This window comes from Heliangelus exortis, chromosome 6 (assembly GCF_036169615.1).
Source record: "Heliangelus exortis chromosome 6, bHelExo1.hap1, whole genome shotgun sequence".
In the NCBI taxonomy this organism is placed as follows: domain Eukaryota; kingdom Metazoa; phylum Chordata; class Aves; order Apodiformes; family Trochilidae; genus Heliangelus; species Heliangelus exortis.
This window is the reverse complement of record NC_092427.1, coordinates 22,204,825-22,222,034: the sequence shown is the minus strand read 5'-3', so window position 1 is coordinate 22,222,034 and position 17,210 is coordinate 22,204,825. Positions and strand designations below refer to the sequence as shown.

At 40.5% G+C, this 17,210-nt stretch overlaps 1 protein-coding gene across 1 annotated transcript; it reads left to right on the top strand.

Annotated features, from left to right (window-relative positions):
* Positions 1-2,463: 2,463 nt before the first annotated feature.
* On the top strand, positions 2,464-12,065 carry CD28 (CD28 molecule). The gene is made up of 4 exons (XM_071747142.1): positions 2,464-2,665; positions 7,054-7,407; positions 7,639-7,757; positions 10,571-12,065. The coding sequence occupies exons 1-4, from the start codon at positions 2,611-2,613 to the stop codon at positions 10,709-10,711; spliced, it is 669 nt and encodes a 222-aa protein (XP_071603243.1). The 5' UTR covers positions 2,464-2,610; the 3' UTR covers positions 10,712-12,065.
* Positions 12,066-17,210: the final 5,145 nt, after the last annotated feature.

Below are 17,210 nucleotides of genomic sequence, written 5' to 3'. Positions count from 1 at the left end.
CTGAGACAAACTCAGCAGACTGAAATCTGAATGGAAAATGAGCTAAGATTAGAAATGAATGGTGCCTGAATTAATGCTATTGCAGAACACCCTTGGTTAATGCTCAGGGTATAGAAGAAGAGGTATTGACAACAGTTGCAGAACAATGAAAAATTAAGAGTGAGGGTGTACTGGGGACATTTACAGGGTTTTTTTTCCTAGACAAACTTTTATGTGGTTTATCCCAAGTGCAAGACAGCTTGCTGAAAGCTACATCTTCTTCCTCTACTCTCATGGTAACTTTGGCAAAGGAAAAAGATCATACATGTGAAGTGACAAAATGAAGTATCTAAATGATCAGAAATTGTTTAAATTAGCACAAGAGCTACACTTTGGGGAAGGGAAGACGCCATACTCTTGGGAACACAATAATTATTGGTGCCCTTTTAAAATCCTAGGAAACCAAGAAGTGCAGATGAGCCAAGAGGTATTTTTGAGGAAAAAAAATCCCCTTCCTTTTACCAGGAGTTAAAGAGGAAAATATCAGGTGTAACTAAAACTATAACTGAAGGCCCAGAGGCTCTGGAAAGGGCAATACTGGTACTGTTCATCAGCACAGAGAGAAGTGATACGTCATAGCTTGGTCTCCAGGGCTGTGATGGATGATCTGCAAATGGCCTTCTCCTCTATTCCAGCAACCCACTCCATGTTTTCAATCAGTGCCTTGCTCTGTCCTCACTATGGAAAAGGACCATGAAGGAAAAGAATGGAATAAAAGGATCATTCTCAAGAGACTGCACTTCCTTCCCTTCCATTTTTTGTTAGGTCTGTTCCCTTCCATTTTTTGTTAGTGGTACTCCTAAAGCAGTGCCTCTTCCTACACAAAGGTTTCCACAGTCAGGTTTCTATCTGGTGCCCCTTTGCCAACATACACTACTGAAATTAATGGCAGTAGCTCTCTCTCTGCAGTGTACTCTGCTAATTCTGTGATGTGATGAGAATATAATCTCTGTGCATTCCCACTCTATATCCCAAATACAGAATGAATCTGAGAGCCAGGATGCAGAAGTGTGCAGCAGGCTTGGTAAACCTTGTGCAGGATCAGTTTCCTGGGCCAAAAGAGGTGACAAAACAGTTTTCATCTCCAAAACAGGGCACTTCAGCAAAAAGGTACTGAATTTTGTAATCTTTTGAGAGGATTCTCATTTCAAATTACTCTAAGACAATTTTGATGATGATTGCAGGTCCACTCAAATGACTAAAAAATGTTCTGTATATTTATCTAGAAACACAAAAGGGGACTAAGAAAGAGAGAATCTGACTTAATTTCTCTTTTGAAGCACAAAGACATTCTAAAACTTCCAGTATTGCAGGCAATTTACACTGATTACAGGATGAAAGAATATTGTTAAAATTCCTAGACTGAAAATGGATATAACAGCTAAATCTGCTCTTAGATTGCATACATAATTTCCAATAAAATGTGGCCTGAAGACCTCAGACACAAAGAGAAGAGGAAGACAGTTCATGGCTCTTCATTCCTGTCTACAACATCCCAAGTTTCTTGAAAGTCTTCCTGCTAAACACCTCCTCTCTTCTCTCAAATAATTACAGATAATGATTGATACAATATTTCTATTTTGGTAGACAAAAGTAAATATTTCATAACCAGAGTTCCTCACATTTATAAATGTCTTTAACTGGCTCTCACAGTCCTGATGTTTCAAGGGGAGAGAGAACTCTGAGCTTGCAGGACAAAAAGAGAGCATCTACTAGGCAAGTTGAGAAAAACTTTAAATAAGAAGACCTCTAGTGAAAGCACTGATTGACATAAGTGCTTGCTGCATTCTGCCTTTATATACATGTTCACTGGATTACAGTTGTGCTCATTAATAAATTGTGATATTTTTTCAGAAAGGGAAGATATACTATGCTCACACTGTTTGGTCTCCATTTAGGCAGCAAGTAGATGAAGAAAAATGAAAATGAGCAAACCCAGATCATCTACTGCCAAAACATGTCAGTGTTCTCAGAGGCTGGTAAGACAGGCAGGAACAATCCAGCAGGCCAGGAGGGGAAGGTTTCTACTCCTGGAAGTGAAGAGAGACCATGCTTCCTGAGTATGAAACTTCCTGAGGGAAGTTTGTCCACCAGGAACCTGGAAACTGCTGTTTCCTTCTGCCATGATGATGGGAAAAGCACATGTCTGTATGTATTCTTGGTATAAAAGAAAAAAGGTTGTACCTGAAGGGAAGACAATTTCTCCCCTGGTAGGAGCAACCTGCAAAGCCCCCAACATAAGCAGACATCTTGCAGTACAAGGATAAGGGGCCCTGATTCGAGAAGCAGGATTCCACTACCTATAAGGCATTACTGAGCTTTGCAGAGGCAACTTCCTAAGGCTGGTGTCATCAAAGAATTTAGCTTCCTGTTCAAAAGATGCCATTGCAGTGGTTTCACTTGTCTGTGTATCATCTGCTGCAGAGGGAGGGGGAGAGAAGTTGTGTGAGTAACGGAGGGGAGGGTGCGACCTGGCCCCACGGGAAAGGGAGGGTGCTGGTGTGGGGCCCTGGGAGAGCTGATAGTGCCTGGAGGGGGTGGGGAGAAGGTGTCGGGCCCACCATTTGCACCATGCTCCTGGGGATCCTCGTGGTGCTCTGCTTCATCCCCTCTGCTGATGTAACAGGTAACAACCCCCCCCAACGTTTCAACCCGTTCCTCTGTTTGTCCTTGCTTTGGTCATCAGGGGGGTGAAATATAGCTTTGAAATAATTTTGCATAAATTATTTTGTGTTTGGACAAAAGGGGAGAGACAGAGCATATTGCTAAGACTGCACATGGATCAACTTGGTTTTTTTTCCTGCCCAGAAGCATCCCTCCCAGATAAATTTTCATTTAATTTCACTTCTCTTTAGATGCATTTGGGAATAGCATGCTTAGATAGAAGGGGGGTTTATTTCCCCTTTCTCGTGGGCTATACTCACGAGTTTTTCTCACAAGTGCCTTTTCTTGGTGGGCAGTAGGACTGAGCAGACCTGGTATCAGTGCCTTACTTGAGGCAGCCTCTTCATCTGCCTCAAGTATCTTGTGCAAAACTCCGTGTACCACCATGGTCTGGCTCAGTGTAATGGGCTGCAGAGCTGAGCCCACCCACATTCTCACAGAACTAGCAATAAAAAGCCCAAAAGCAGAGCTGCTTCTTGTGCTCAAAGATGGGAGGATGGGAATTGCCAAGTTTCTGATTTTTGCATTGTTTAGTGGTATATTGTTATGTAGCTTTTTTTTTTTTTTTTCTTTTTTTCTTTTTTTTTCTTTCTGAAAAGATAAAAGATATTCAACAACATAAAATTTCTATCTGTGATTTTGAAATCCTGAGTCTTTGTGTATCTTTCTGAATCTTCAGTCGTTGTGGCTGAGGATATTTCACCTTGGTGGTGTCTTGCTGATGCAGTGTTCCTATGTTCGCAGTTAACACATCTTTCCAAAGGTTACATCTAAATGCAAAGCAAGGCAAGGTATCAGAGCTTTTGCTAGGATAAAATTGATTCAGACGTTTTTTCAAACCACTGGCGCTTGTGAGCTGTTGTTACTGGGTCTTCTCCAAAGATCCGTGTTTTTTATTTTACAGGAAAGTTACAGACAGGAACAAAAATCTGTTTTCCCGCACAAAACCTTTCCTTTTCCAGGACATCTTCAAAGAGTTGCATTTTCTAATACAATTTAATCTGTATTTCCTTGTTTCTGTAATTCTTTTCCTCAATGAAGGCATTGTATTTTGCATGACACCATGATCTATATTTCTTAAACAGATCATAGTCTTTTAGTTCCTTGTCCTTTCCCCATGTTCTGTGTTTGCAATATCAGGATTATTTCCACAGCAGGGCACTGGGTTATCAGAGAAGGCACAGATCCTGGAAGGGATCAGTATCAGCAGTGGGTTAACAGATTGAAAAACAGTTCAGTGAGGTGTGAAAAGCTTCTAAGGAACTCTTGAATTGCAAAAAATAAAATATTGTGTGTGCTTATCAGATACTACGACTCTACAGACATTTATACAATTGCTTTCCATGAAGAACTTCAGTTTCTCCAATCACTCTTCAACAGCATAAAGAGAAGCACATGAGGTCACTTGCTCCTCAGGGCCTTCATTTCTCTTCCAGATATTTTCTCCACTTCTTCTATTAACGTTGATTGACGTGATTTGTCCTTAATACACGAGAAACATTAAGGCAGGTGAAAAACTTGCAGGACTTTCTCAAGTCACAAAGTATTTTTGTTGGAGAAGACACCAGAATTTGTCCCATTCTGCTGCTGTTAAACTGTACCAGTGATGTCGCAGGTTGAGTCTGAATCTTGGGAAAGGATTTAAAAGATCAATTTGTTCATTTCCCTTTTGCAGAAACACTAAAGCTTAAGAAGTTTGTCATGTCCCCTACTCCCCACCCCCTCCATTTTTGTAGGCTAAATAATTACCTTCTATGGTCTGTTGTATGAAGTGCAATTCTTCTGCAAATGCCTGGTCTGGGATGCCTATTTTGATAGTTAACTCAGACACTGAAACTCTTTTATGAAGGTGTATCCAGTCCCTCTGTCAAACATGACTGTAATGGTGGGTACTACTGCAGTGCATATCAGAAGAATAACCCTTTCTCAAGTGTAGAATTCTGCTGCAGACTTGTGCATTGCCACTAAGGTCAAACATCAATTTTCTGGCCAACAAAAATGTGATCAAATACTTTGTCTAAAGGGGTGGAATCCAAACCTTACTACAATGCCTTAGAAAACTGTACAAGAACTTTTGTCAGAAAATAATGATTTGATGAAACTGAAATTTTATGAAATGTCTTAATTTCAATGAAAATTTACCACAGGCAACATATGAAGTAGAAACCTGCCTTTCTGTTACTAATTTGTCACTCAGTTTCAGGATTCCAAGACTCATTTCTCTTTCTGCTGGAAAGCTTAGAAATTCTCATCCTTCATAAAAATCAAAAGTTTCACAGTGCCTGGGTTCTCAGCAGATTTTGGATTTCAGAGCTGTGACAAGCTCTGCTCTGTCCCCAGTGCTAACTAAACTGAGAAAAGAGACACAAGGAGGATGGGCTACAATCTTTCTTTGCTAAAGATGAGGCAGAAGAGCATGCCCTGTCTCTTTCTGCTCTCATGAGAAGAAAGGGCTGATAAACAAGACTTCCAGTGAGAAAAAAACAACTTAGGCAGTTTCATGTGTTGGGCTGGCTAACTAACAGCCTACTACTAGCTGTGGCCATCACATGCATCTCTCTGTGTTTACCTCCCGGATCACGTTCATCGTAAGGGGGTATCCTACTCAAAATCCTGGGGTATTCCATCTTAGAATCATAGAATGGTTATAATTGGAAGAAACTTTGTAAAGATCATCCAGTTCCAACCCCCCTGCATAGGCAGGGACACGTCCCACTAGATCAGGTTGCTCCAACCTGGCCTTGGACGCTTCCGGGGATGGACCTTCCACAACTTCCCTGGACAACCTTTTCCAGTGTCTCACCACTCTCACATGAAAGAATTTTCTTCTAATCTCTAACCTAAATCCCTAAGTCTCCCCTCTTCCAAATTAAAACCATTCCCCCTTGTCCTCTCACGACAAACCCTTGTAAAAAGTCCCTCCCTAGTTACCCTGTAGGCCCCTTTATCTACTGGAAGGCTGTTCTAGGACCCCCTTTGGTGCCTTCTCTTCTTCAGTCTGAATTCTTTTATTCAGTCTGAATGACTCCCTCATACTGTCTTCGTAAGAGAGGTGTAGATAATCTTCTCGTGCAGGCGTGAATGCACTAAATGTAGCCATTTGGTCCTAAAGATTGTTAAACATGGTGAAATACTTATTTTTCTGGGCATTCTAGAAGTGACCTCATTCCCATTCCATTTTCCTTATTAGTCTTTTACAAGTTGGGTTACATGGATTAAGGAGGAAGAATACAGGTTTTGCAGAAGAATTTAAAGAAAAAAAAGATACAACTGCTATGATCACAAGTGCAGCAATTCTCTACAAAAAATCTACAAAAAGCTATTAAGACCTCACATGAGTTGAGCTTGCATGAAAACTTCTGTCGTGATACACACACACAATTGGGCTTCCTTTAGTTCTGGCAAGTTCCTAGCTTAAAAACCAAAACACCTTTCTTCTTATTTAGGGGGTCATCATTTGAAAAGTAGTGCCTTTGTACAAGATGATTTTTCCTGGAAAAAGTGATCTTTCTGCATTGTCCTTGCAGTGTTTCATTACTTGGCAGTTAGTAGCACAAAGGTCTACATGTCAGAGAGTATTTCCTGTTTATGGATCAATCTGGTCAATTCAAATGGAATTATACCTTCATGTGACACTTTTTTCTTCCAAGCCATTCAAGTGCTAAGTGCCAATGCAGAGTCAAATTAATCAGCTCCAGAGTTCTTTGAGAGATTAAGAATCTACTATAGCTGCTAGCTAGAGAAATGACATATTTTACAATAAAATTATAACATTTCACACTTCCAGTGTTCATTGCCCATGGTCCAAAGCCTTGAAATGATTCAGCAAATTCCACCTGAAAATTCCCCAGATTTGTCTTTGGATTAAAAAGCAAATGTATAAATAATATTCTCTTATCTGACTGTTAAACTAAACATTTAATTAAGAGTATTTTCACTTTGTAGTGTCTGCTGGGAATCTGCTTGCTAAGGAAAGGATAGACTAAGGTGGCCTTACCCACACATGTAAATGCTCCTGCAGAGTAGTGGCCTTCTGAGCTCTGACATTAAATCTTAATCACATGGGCCACTTTCTTCACTGGTGTTCTGGCTCTGAAGAAAAGCACTCTTGACCTCAAAGTCTCCCCTGGTGACTGTGTAATTATTTATATTGCTGCAACAAGAGCTCCTGTGGGAAACTGCCTCTGCAGCTTGGTGGTTACATGTGCCCTAGCAAGGAGTCAGCAGGGCACAGGTGATCGGGAGAAGGGTTGCATAGAAGGATATGTGGTTCTGAAGTCTCATACTGTATTTTATGACCAAATTTATTTTCTCACTTTCTCTCCCCCTTCCCCCTCTGGTCCCTTCCAGAAAACAAGATTTTAGTGGCTCAGCATCCTTTGCTCACTGTAACTAACAAAACTGCAACTCTAGTCTGCAACTACACATACAATGGGACAGGGAAGGAATTCCGAGCTTCGCTACACAAAGGAACAGACAGTGCAGTTGAAGTTTGCTTTATTTCATGGAACACAACCAAAATCAGCAGTAATTCAAATAAAGAATTCAACTGCCAGGGGATTTATGCTAAAGACAGTGTCATCTTCTACCTTTGGAATATGAGTGCCAGCCAAACTGACATCTACTTCTGCAAAATCGAGGCCATGTATCCACCCCCGTATGTCCACAGTGAGAAAAGCAATGGGACTGTCATTCATGTGAAAGGTAAGCTGGGACATCTCTCTAGGCCAGTGTCCTCCCCATCCACACTCCCTACATGATGGCTTCTGGCAGTTTGTTTTCTTAAAACAAAAAAACCCCTATGCTCCTGATGTCCCAAAGACAACTCCTAACAATGATTAATACAAATGGCACATTGTAACGAGGAGTAAATAGGAGAGGCTGAGTTTTTTTGTTTTCATGTATTTAAAGTTTTCTTTGTTCTTTTCCTTAAAGAGACACTTGTCCAAACACAAGAGGTTCAGTCTGGAATTCCTTTGTGGATTATGGTGACAGTGACTGGAGTTCTTGGTTTCTACAGTATGCTAGTAACAGCAGTTTTTATTAACTACTGGGTAAGAAACCACTATTTTCTTTGATTTATGTGCTCTTTGTTCCTCGTTCATTTCTCAGCCAACACTTGCTGTGTTTACAACAAACTCACTGATGACCCTCACTTCAAGGTCACAGTGCTGCTTCACCTCAGCTCTGGTATGCCCCAGAACAGCTGAAACACTCAAAGCTCTCCAGGTGGTTACTGTGGTGCTCTCCATAGTGTTGGCGGCAGTGCCCTGCGTACCAGGAATGCTACAACACTGTCTCTAGCTCTGCCAGTTCTTCCTGCGTGGGAAATCTAGCATTACAAGCATTCCTGGCAAACCCCTTTGAGGCTATACTGGCAGAAGAAGCTCATCTACAGTACAGGAATCTTTAGGGAACCCTCAGCTGGCCCAAGACCATCTGCACCAATGTCTTGTCCCTCTCCAGCAATTTCTGACAGGTCGACTACAAGACAATAGGAGCACCAAAACCTGAGTAATCCCAGATCTGCCTCTATAATAATCCTAAAAAACCTGAGACAGTCTAATTGCTCAATGTTTTTCCCCTCTAATCTCTCTGAAGAGTTGGCTGGCCCAGGTTTCACTGAGTTTTGTCTACTGGAGTAAAGGGAGAGTGAGACACTATGCAGAGGCAGCAGAAAGACATATTCCTAGACAAGCCTTAGGATCATGATCTCCTAGGGATTTACATTACTTACTCCATGTGGGAAAGACTTGAACAATGCAGAGAGCTCTGTTCCTTGCATTCTGCCTTTCCCCTCTATCTTTGTTGGTAAATATGAGGTAGCCTGTATAAAGGGCCCAGACTCCCTGGCAGGTTGAATGTTGCATGTATACAGAAAGTCACTCTCACTGCTAGCTGAAACTTGAGATCTATTAAGTGTTTCATAAAACACACTTGCTCAATATATTATTATATTAAATATATCCTATTATATATAAACACAAATATATTAATATATAATGAAATATAATCAAATGGAGCATTGCCATGGGAAGATGCAAAGGCAGATTAGATGTAGTACCTTGTAGCTTATTGTAGAGCCTGATTCCTAGGAAAGCTGAGAGGATTACAGCAAATAGCTGCTGGTGTTACAGTGCTGTGCTACAATGGCTATGTCCTGATGAGATACTGTAGCTTCAAATCTAGCATTTACAATTTGAACCATTTTCTCTCTGCTATATTCATTTGGTACCTAATGGCTACACAATTTGCAACCAGCATGTCTTTCCCCAACAAGAATGACAAGGCTGCATTGCTTTGTCTGCTGTTTGCTGCATCAGTTTTTTTACTTGCTGCAAGTGTGAATGTATTTAGAGTGTTACTAAGTGTAAACTGGCAGCTGCCCAGAATACATTATAGACTGTAAAAAAAAAGTCCTAAAATATGATACTTGAGTTCCAGAAAGCAGGTACAGGTTTGTCTATTTTTATACAGTTCTGCCTTCCCTGAGAAAAACTGCTTTCCTCTCTAGAAGTAGCAATCTCTGACCCTGGAACAGCCCAGCGTTCACTCTTGCTAGAAAAAAAAATCTTTCTCCCCTGCAGAATTTATTGGGTGAATTAAAATGCTACATTTTAGAGATGAACACAAACAGGTAAAGCTTTTATCAGCAGCACTGCATAGCTTAACCAGTATGTAACTTACAGTCAACACCTTGCATATATATACATATATATTGATATAAAAAAGCTTGAAATGTTTCACTGTAACTGCCCCACTCTGTATGTGCAGCATAATTCAGCCACTAGATTCCTAATGCAAACCTGCTCCAGTTCCACAGCACCACAAAAATATTGCAGCATATGCAGTATGAACATAAAAAGGAAATGTCAGTAAAAAGGAGATTGCCAAAGATAGTATCATCAGTAATAAGAAAAAAGCATGGAAGCACTTTACCTGTTCCCTGATCAATAGAGCCTTAAGCTATGCAAAAATATTAACCTTGGGCACAGTCTGCAGCAGAGGTTCAGTCACTGCAGTAGCCACAAACTTCCTCTGTGATTATAAGCAAATTATTTCACCTGCCTTCTGCTAGTCTTATTTTCAAGAAATGATAACTCACTTGTCTCTCAGAGGCAACCTAAGGCAGGAATTCAATGGTGAAACTGTTTTGAGGCCCAGGCACTGAGGCAGATAAAAGATTAACATCAGCTGATCCTTTCACACTTTGAAGGAAGGCTCAGAACTATACATACACTGTACGTTTATGCTGTAAACAGTAGGCAAACCGTGTTACACATAGTCTGGGATGATTTTTCCTGCTCTTTTTTTTCGCTTGGGTTAAGCTGATTTCTTTTTCCCTCCTAATAAATGAGGACAGGTTTCACTGCTCAGGCTGTATTGCTTCTGCTGAGTCATTCCACAGCAGAGAATCGGTGATTAGAATTATCAGTTTGTATCCCTGGTTGCAGCATTCCTTCACCTGGAGAACTAACACTGTAAATCTCTCAGCAGATAAGCTGGGGACTTACACTCAGGTTGGGCAAATTCCATAGATTATTTCATGAAGGTATGTGTTCTAATTCTACTGTAAATGTATTTAAACTTGAGGCTGCCTTATAAATATGCCTGCTTCCCTGAATCAGGACCCTGGGCCAGAACTGACAGCTGTTAATGTGAGAGTTGGATGAGACAATTTGTTAATTAAAAGAAGGAAAAATTTATCAAAACCATTATTAACTTTTCTCAGGTCTTATTAACTGTCAAAGCACCTCTGCTCAAAGGATCCCTGTTCCCTTTCTTCCCCCTTTCCAAAAGTTCACCCCAGGGGGAGAGCCTAATTTCAGATATGTTTTTTACTTCTCTCTTTCCCCTTCTCATACAGCAGAATTCCAAAAAGAATATGTACCACCAGAATGACTACATGAACATGACTCCCAGGCATCCACCATACCAGAAAAACAAGGCTTACCCATCCTATGCTCCAACACGAGACTACACCGCGTATCGGCCCTGGCAGCCATGAAACCACCAGCTGACACACCAGGAGCCTTGTGGCCTCCCAGGGAGTCACTTGCTCCTGGACATGGAAGGACAGCCTCTCATTTTCTCATCATGTGATGGATCATGGATACTTACACACCATAGCAAGTACTGGCTAAACTTTGATATTATATTAAAAGGAAAAAGAGAAAAAAAACCTAACAACAAATAATGCATAAAAGGGGGAAGGAAAGGAAAAAAGCATTACTCTTCATGATGGCTGAAAATGAGATACAACTTGGATTGAATGTTGTCAGTTGACAGAAACATGACATCAAACCACAGAGGTGGTCTCCTCCTAACACTTGTGGCTTTCTGGGAGAACCAGAACTTCAGACCTTTCCCAGTAAATTGTGCCTTAGTTTTAACCCATCATTTCCTTTCCTGTAAATCTAATCCTCAGAAACCCTTGTTGCTGTTAAATATGGAAAAATGTAAAAAATCCTCTTTTCTTCCCTATAAGACCTGGGAACAATTTGAAGTTCAAAGCACATGCTTGAAAGAAATAGCCAGAAGTCAGCCTGGCAGCATCCAAGCTTGGGCACAAATGAAACTGGACAGCAGGACAAATGAAACTGACAGAAAGTTACTAAACCTTCAATATGTGAGTCCTTAGGTTCCACGCTTTATAAATGCTCATAAGGCCATTTGAAGTCATGAGCAAGGAGCTCCACGGAGTGAGAAAGTAATCAACCTGAAGACAAAATCAAGACAAGGAAGAAAGATCTGTTGTTGTAATGAAGAACCCCATTTCTGTTTTGTTTGCTTCCTACAGTGAGGGAACACAAAGTCATATGGGAAGCATTAGAAGTCACAGAAGTCTTTTGTTTTGAATTTTTGTCTCTAGACAAAACAGACTATGCTGAGTCCTCCTGAAAATTCATCTTCTGGCACTTAGGTTGTACTAGAGCTCTTTTAAAAAATCTGGATCCAGTTTTGAGCAACTAAAGATTACTTGAATTTTTCTGCCATAAACATCCAATTTTTAGACTGTAAAAGGGTCCTTCATTCCTATCCTTGTGGATAGGAACTGTAGGTGCTCAGCTGCCCAAAGGGACTGCTCTTTGAAGAACTTTGTGTTGACTGGAGGTTACCTTTCTATCTAGTGATGTTCTTCATGAATACTCCATGCTGGAGTAACACAAAGTCTTCAGCAAAACTTGCTTCATTCCTTCAATTGAACATGTTTTATATTGGGTAAACATTATTTGTTTAGACAGCATATGTATCTTTTTAGATATAGATTTATCTATTTCATTATATCTGTATTCCTTAGGATTCTATTATACTTTTTGCAATCTCTTTTTAAAACTACTAAAAAGATACAGTAAATTAAATCCTGAATAAATGCATCAGGCCTGAAGCTAGTCAGAGGAAGGTATTAATTTCTAAAGCAAATATTGCTATAATTTCCTTTCCTTCCCCAAACACTTCCGTAATTTCCATATTTAAAAACGTACTGACAGCTCCCAGGACATGATACTGGAAAGCAGGTCCTGGAACATCTGGAACAACTATTAATTCGTTTGACTGAGCAAAAAGATAGGGAGATAGAGGGAAACAACCTAAAAATATACTGAGAATAAGTGAGGAGAATCACAACAGGAGAAGCCACAGTGCTGTGTTAAAATGGGTACCAGGGTTATTTTAAAGCACTGTAGGGACACAAATTACAGACTGTTGGAGATGAGATACCAGTAAATACCTTTTATCCACCACTGTAAGTGAATAAATAAGAGTGTTTGCAGAGAAGCAAGCCAGTGAAGCCTGGAGTCTCTCTGCACATGTGTGCATATACAACTAGCAGAGCAATCCTAATTTCTGCCATCTGGTTTTAGGCAATGCATAACATGCCAGGACAGATCTGGCCTTCCCTGGCCCTGCCTTTGGGGTGTATATGGTGTTGCTGGGATGATGTAAAGAGAAACCTCCCTCTGCTGCTGCTCCAGGCTTGGAAATTGGCCCTCAGGGAGGGCAGTGAGAGATTAACTGGGTTTTCTGCCTTGAACACAGGTCTTAATTCAAATGCAAGTATAATCCCACTGAACAGTGATACAATTTTTTTATCTTCTTTCCCCCCACTTTTGAATCTCAGTGTCAAAGGAACATCTGATCTGCAGTCATCACATCTGAATGGCAATCAAAGTATTTGTAAGGGGTCAGCCAAAGGTTGTGTAGCTGCAGCCCCCTGCATGATGCTTCCTGTTCTGCACTTGTCCAGAGCAACACAAAGCAACAGACTGGCATTTCCATGCTTCTGTGAACCAAGCCCCCTGCAAATGAATGCTGAGGAGGTAGACTCTGTTACCTTTTCTGTAGCTTGAACATTCACCATTGGGCTTGTCAGGTTTAGTCCAAATTCCAATATACTCCTCCTGGATCAGATTTTTAAAAAAATCTCTTCTTCTGTAGCTATGAACATGTACCTTCCATGTCTGTCAAACAATATCACATCATTCTTCTTTGTATGTAACCTCTTTTACTTTCATTTCTATACCAGACTCATCAGTTCAGGAACCCTTCCAATTTGTTAATCTCTAAGACCACTGCACATCCCACATGTGCCCCTGACTTTGCTTCCCAAAGACTGTCTTGTATGCCACATTCCTCTTCAGTTTGGAGTAAGGAGTTGCCATTGGAGATTGGAGCCATGTGGTCAGTGGATAGGTGATTTTTTCTGTTGGAAGGATTTCATCCCTTTGGTTTTTCCCACCATCTTCAGATTTTCAGTCGTGCCAAACAACCCCAAAGTGTGTATTCAAGTGCATTTAATTGATGCATATTGAATTTCCTGTGCATTGCTGGCTTTTGGTTATTGCCAAGTTCATTATGCCTGTAGACATGCCCTGACAGCAGAAGCAACTTTGGCTACTGATGGTATGTTTGAGACTAACAAATAACATGGTGCAAAAAGCTTGAGTTTTAGGAGCATGCAAGCAAAGACTTCAGAACTTAAGTTCAAATCTTTCCACTGTCAGCAAGGCTTTTGCTGTGTGACTGGAAAATACTATATTCAAGATGAATCACAAACCAAGACAATTTTGTTAGTCACTCACACCAAGCAGAAAACATGTTAAGTTAACGACTACAACATCAGCTTTGTTAAAATTCAATAAAGAGTGGGAAATTCTGAAAACAGCACTAGGCAGTAATTTGTAGACAAAGTCAGTATCTGTAAGTAGCTGTGAGAGGGAAACAGCTGCTTATCTTGATGCAAATGGATTGTTCTTCACAAGGTACTTCTGTCAGAGCATCACATTACAGCATGTAACTAGTCCAGCCTCAAGGGCATGCAGAGAGGCTGATCTGATCAACTTGGCTAACAAAGTATTAGGAGGATGCCACTTTCATACAAACCCATTTGGAAAGAGACTCAAATGATCTCTAAGTCTTTAATTTTATTTATTTTTATTTAATTTAAAAAATGTAATGTAATTTTTTTTTTTTCTACTGGATCTCCAGGACCACGGCATTGTTTTTTTTACTTTTTCTTTTCTTCTCTTTTTTCTTTTCTTCTCTTTTTTCTTTTCTTCTCTTTTTTCTTTTCTTCTCTCTTTCTCTCTCTCTCTCTTTTTTTTTTTTTTTTTTTTTCCCCTTAATAAAAACCAAATTTAGCTTTATTTTCAGGATCCATAAACTTACCAGGACCACTTCAGCTCTGGGGAGCTGACCAATTCATCTGACCATGAATTTTCAAGTACCACAGTTTTCCGAGATATTCTCTCACTATATGGCCACAGCATTTCTTTTCCTCACTGGCCTTTTATTCCTTCAAGAGATCTATTCTGGTCAGGTTGAAGTGTTCTCATGGCCTGGAACTTTCAGCTAGGAAATATTACTCCCTAACCAGTAAAAGCAAAGACACAAACAAGCAATTGGTAACAGTTCAGTTCTGTGGAAATTAATATAGTGATTTCAATCTGGTAGGAGGATCAAATGGCCTTTTAAAAAAATCTTTTTGCCTTCACATAAAGAAGATTAAGAAATTAGATACCAAAGTACCTTGAAAGAAAAGAGATCAAGTTACAAAATTAAACAATTCAAGGCAGAAAATTCCACAAGGAAGTTTTCCTAACCATCCTCTCTTCTGTCTCCTTGTGTGACCCTCGTAGCTCTTTAATTTCAGTTGTGCCTTTTCCCTGCCTAGAGGGAATTTGCCTTCTAGTCTGACCATGCACTACTCAGAGGTGCTGGCTGGCTGCAGCAAGCCCAGGGCTGCAGTAAGAAGCTCCAAGCACTCTCAGAGAAAGCTCTCAGCTGAGGACACTGCAGGTACAGAGACCCAGTGACATTTCAAGCCTCTCACGTGGAGAGCTGTAGCAGAACACAACCATCAATCAGGCTAAATTAGATAACAGCTAAATCAATGCCCGACAGCCTTGTCAGTGCCCCATTAAATCAGACTCTGTTATGAGTCAGAATAAATTCATTTTCCTGCTTTGCTTGCTGCCTGTAGCTCCTGGGCTACTTTAGTCTTCAAACAGCACTGGTCAAGATAAGAGTTTATTTTTTGTTGTTTTGTTATTAAAATGATGAAGGAGGCTGCTTGTATTTCTTCCTTGGCTTCTCAGTGTTCCCCAGTCAAGTCAAAAGGGGCTGGAGAATGGAAATCGTTTCTCTGTTTCTATAGCTCATCAGCTTCAGATGCACAGGGACAGGGGCTGAAGTCCAGGGTGCAACGTCATCTTTGGGAACCTTTTTCCAGCTGGCCCCTTCTCTATGAAGTAATGCCAATGTTTTTTCTTTAGAACAACAAAAAAATATGAGACTATGGAGATACAGAACTGGACAGCAAGGAACTAACTTCTCCCTGGTGCAAATACAGAGAGTGGGCACTGATTTTCAGTCCAGTCCTCTGGAGGAGCAATCCACCACTAAAGATGGGAGAAGCAAAAGGGGTTAAAGCAGAAACCACTATGAAACCACTTCAGTGAAACTCTGAAACGGTCCCCTCAGGGAATGGAAATTAACAAACCAGCTGTAGGATGCACTAAGCAGACTTCTGCCTCCCCCTGGTCATATACTAGAAATAACAGTAATAAAACCACGCTGGACCTTCTTGGTTGAAGAAGTACTTCTCACTGCTTAGCTGCTATGCATTAATGAAAAATTAGCTGCATTGATGATGAAAGCCCATTTAGGTCCTGTGAATGGATTTGGGAGCACTGTTGAGTCCCAGGAAAACATTTAGATGAAAGCAGCAAATTATATTCAAAGGGCAAACCATAGCAAGCTGGAAATGCAGGATAGATGAATGGCTGACTGCAGGAAAGTGGAGTTAAAGGACTACAGGGCTTGTCTCTAGCAACTAGAGAAATCTGTTAGTTTGTACTGCAGCTCCAGTGAATGTCCTCCAATAAAAGCAGCCCCTGGGAAGGCAGAGGTTCTGTGGTTACCTCCTGAGATTTAGGTGGATATATCCTAAACATTTACATACACAATGCATATACACTTAAAAAATATTTTAAAAATACCCTTATTCCTGCCTTTTCCCCTCTCTGAACTGAAGGATGACTTACTTACAAATTGTACATTTAATCCACTGTATAACATTTTTAAACCGACTATACCTTCCTAGTTACACTATATTTTAAATTAGGGGGTTTTGTTGTATGCCTGCAATCTGATTTCAAGCCACTGAGGTAAAGAGATAAAATAAGGACTGGGTTATAAGCAGAGGATATAGGTACTGCAGCACAGCACTGCATAGCAGTACCCACACACTGTGAAAGATAGCAGGCACAAAAATGAAGTTCAAAGAGTCCATAGGTTACATGAGCAACCTGGTGAAGAAATGTCAGTTAGAAACGAGCAGCTGAAAACAACTCTGTTTTCCTATTGCTGTGGCTTTGCTTGGTGATGATGACATACAAAGATTAAGTCTAACTGCATGAGCTCCAGTTGCTTATCTCTGTTATTATCATCACCAGTAAGTGAAGGAGATGTGTGGGTGTCACCTGTAAAAAAATTAAGAGGTTGCATATCTGAGAGAAAAATATCTGTAGATCAAAGAAGGCAAATGGTCTTACTTAATTCATGCATATCCAATTTCCTTTCAGTCACTAGCCTGCAGCACAGAATTTAGTCTCTTGAATTTTCTTAGCTTTACTATGCTGAAAGTGAATGCAAGATGGAGACAGAGGAGCTTGAGCAACACGAATGCCCAGAATGATTGCAGATCACTGAGGTAATTTTAAATCACTAAGATAGCCTGGCTCCCAGGGCAGGGAGTTTAATTTCCCCTTCTCTCTCCTCTTCCCATGCTGAACTATTGGGATTTGCAACAAGAAGAGCGATTTGTTGAGCAATCAGTTTACAGACTGTAAACAGTTTGTTAGAGCTGCTAGTGAAGGATGCTGGAAAGAAGAAACTGGAAGCTCTGGGTCACCAGCCATAGCATGGGTGTTGGCATCTGTGTAGAAGATGTAGAAGGTGTGGTTGTTCTGTGCTTACATGTTTATGTCTGTGACAAAGGGAAGCCC

What these genes read in the sequence shown, in the direction of transcription:
- CD28 (XM_071747142.1), top strand. Translation starts at nt 2,611, where the DNA reads ATGCTCCTGGGGATCCTCGTGGTGCTCTGCTTCATCCCCTCTGCTGAT. An exon ending in CCCCTCTGCTGATGTAACAG is followed by an intron (nt 2,666 to 7,053) that starts GTAACAACCCCC and finishes GGTCCCTTCCAG; the next exon opens with AAAACAAGATTTTAGTGGCT. An exon ending in GACTGTCATTCATGTGAAAG is followed by an intron (nt 7,408 to 7,638) that starts GTAAGCTGGGAC and finishes TTTTCCTTAAAG; the next exon opens with AGACACTTGTCCAAACACAA.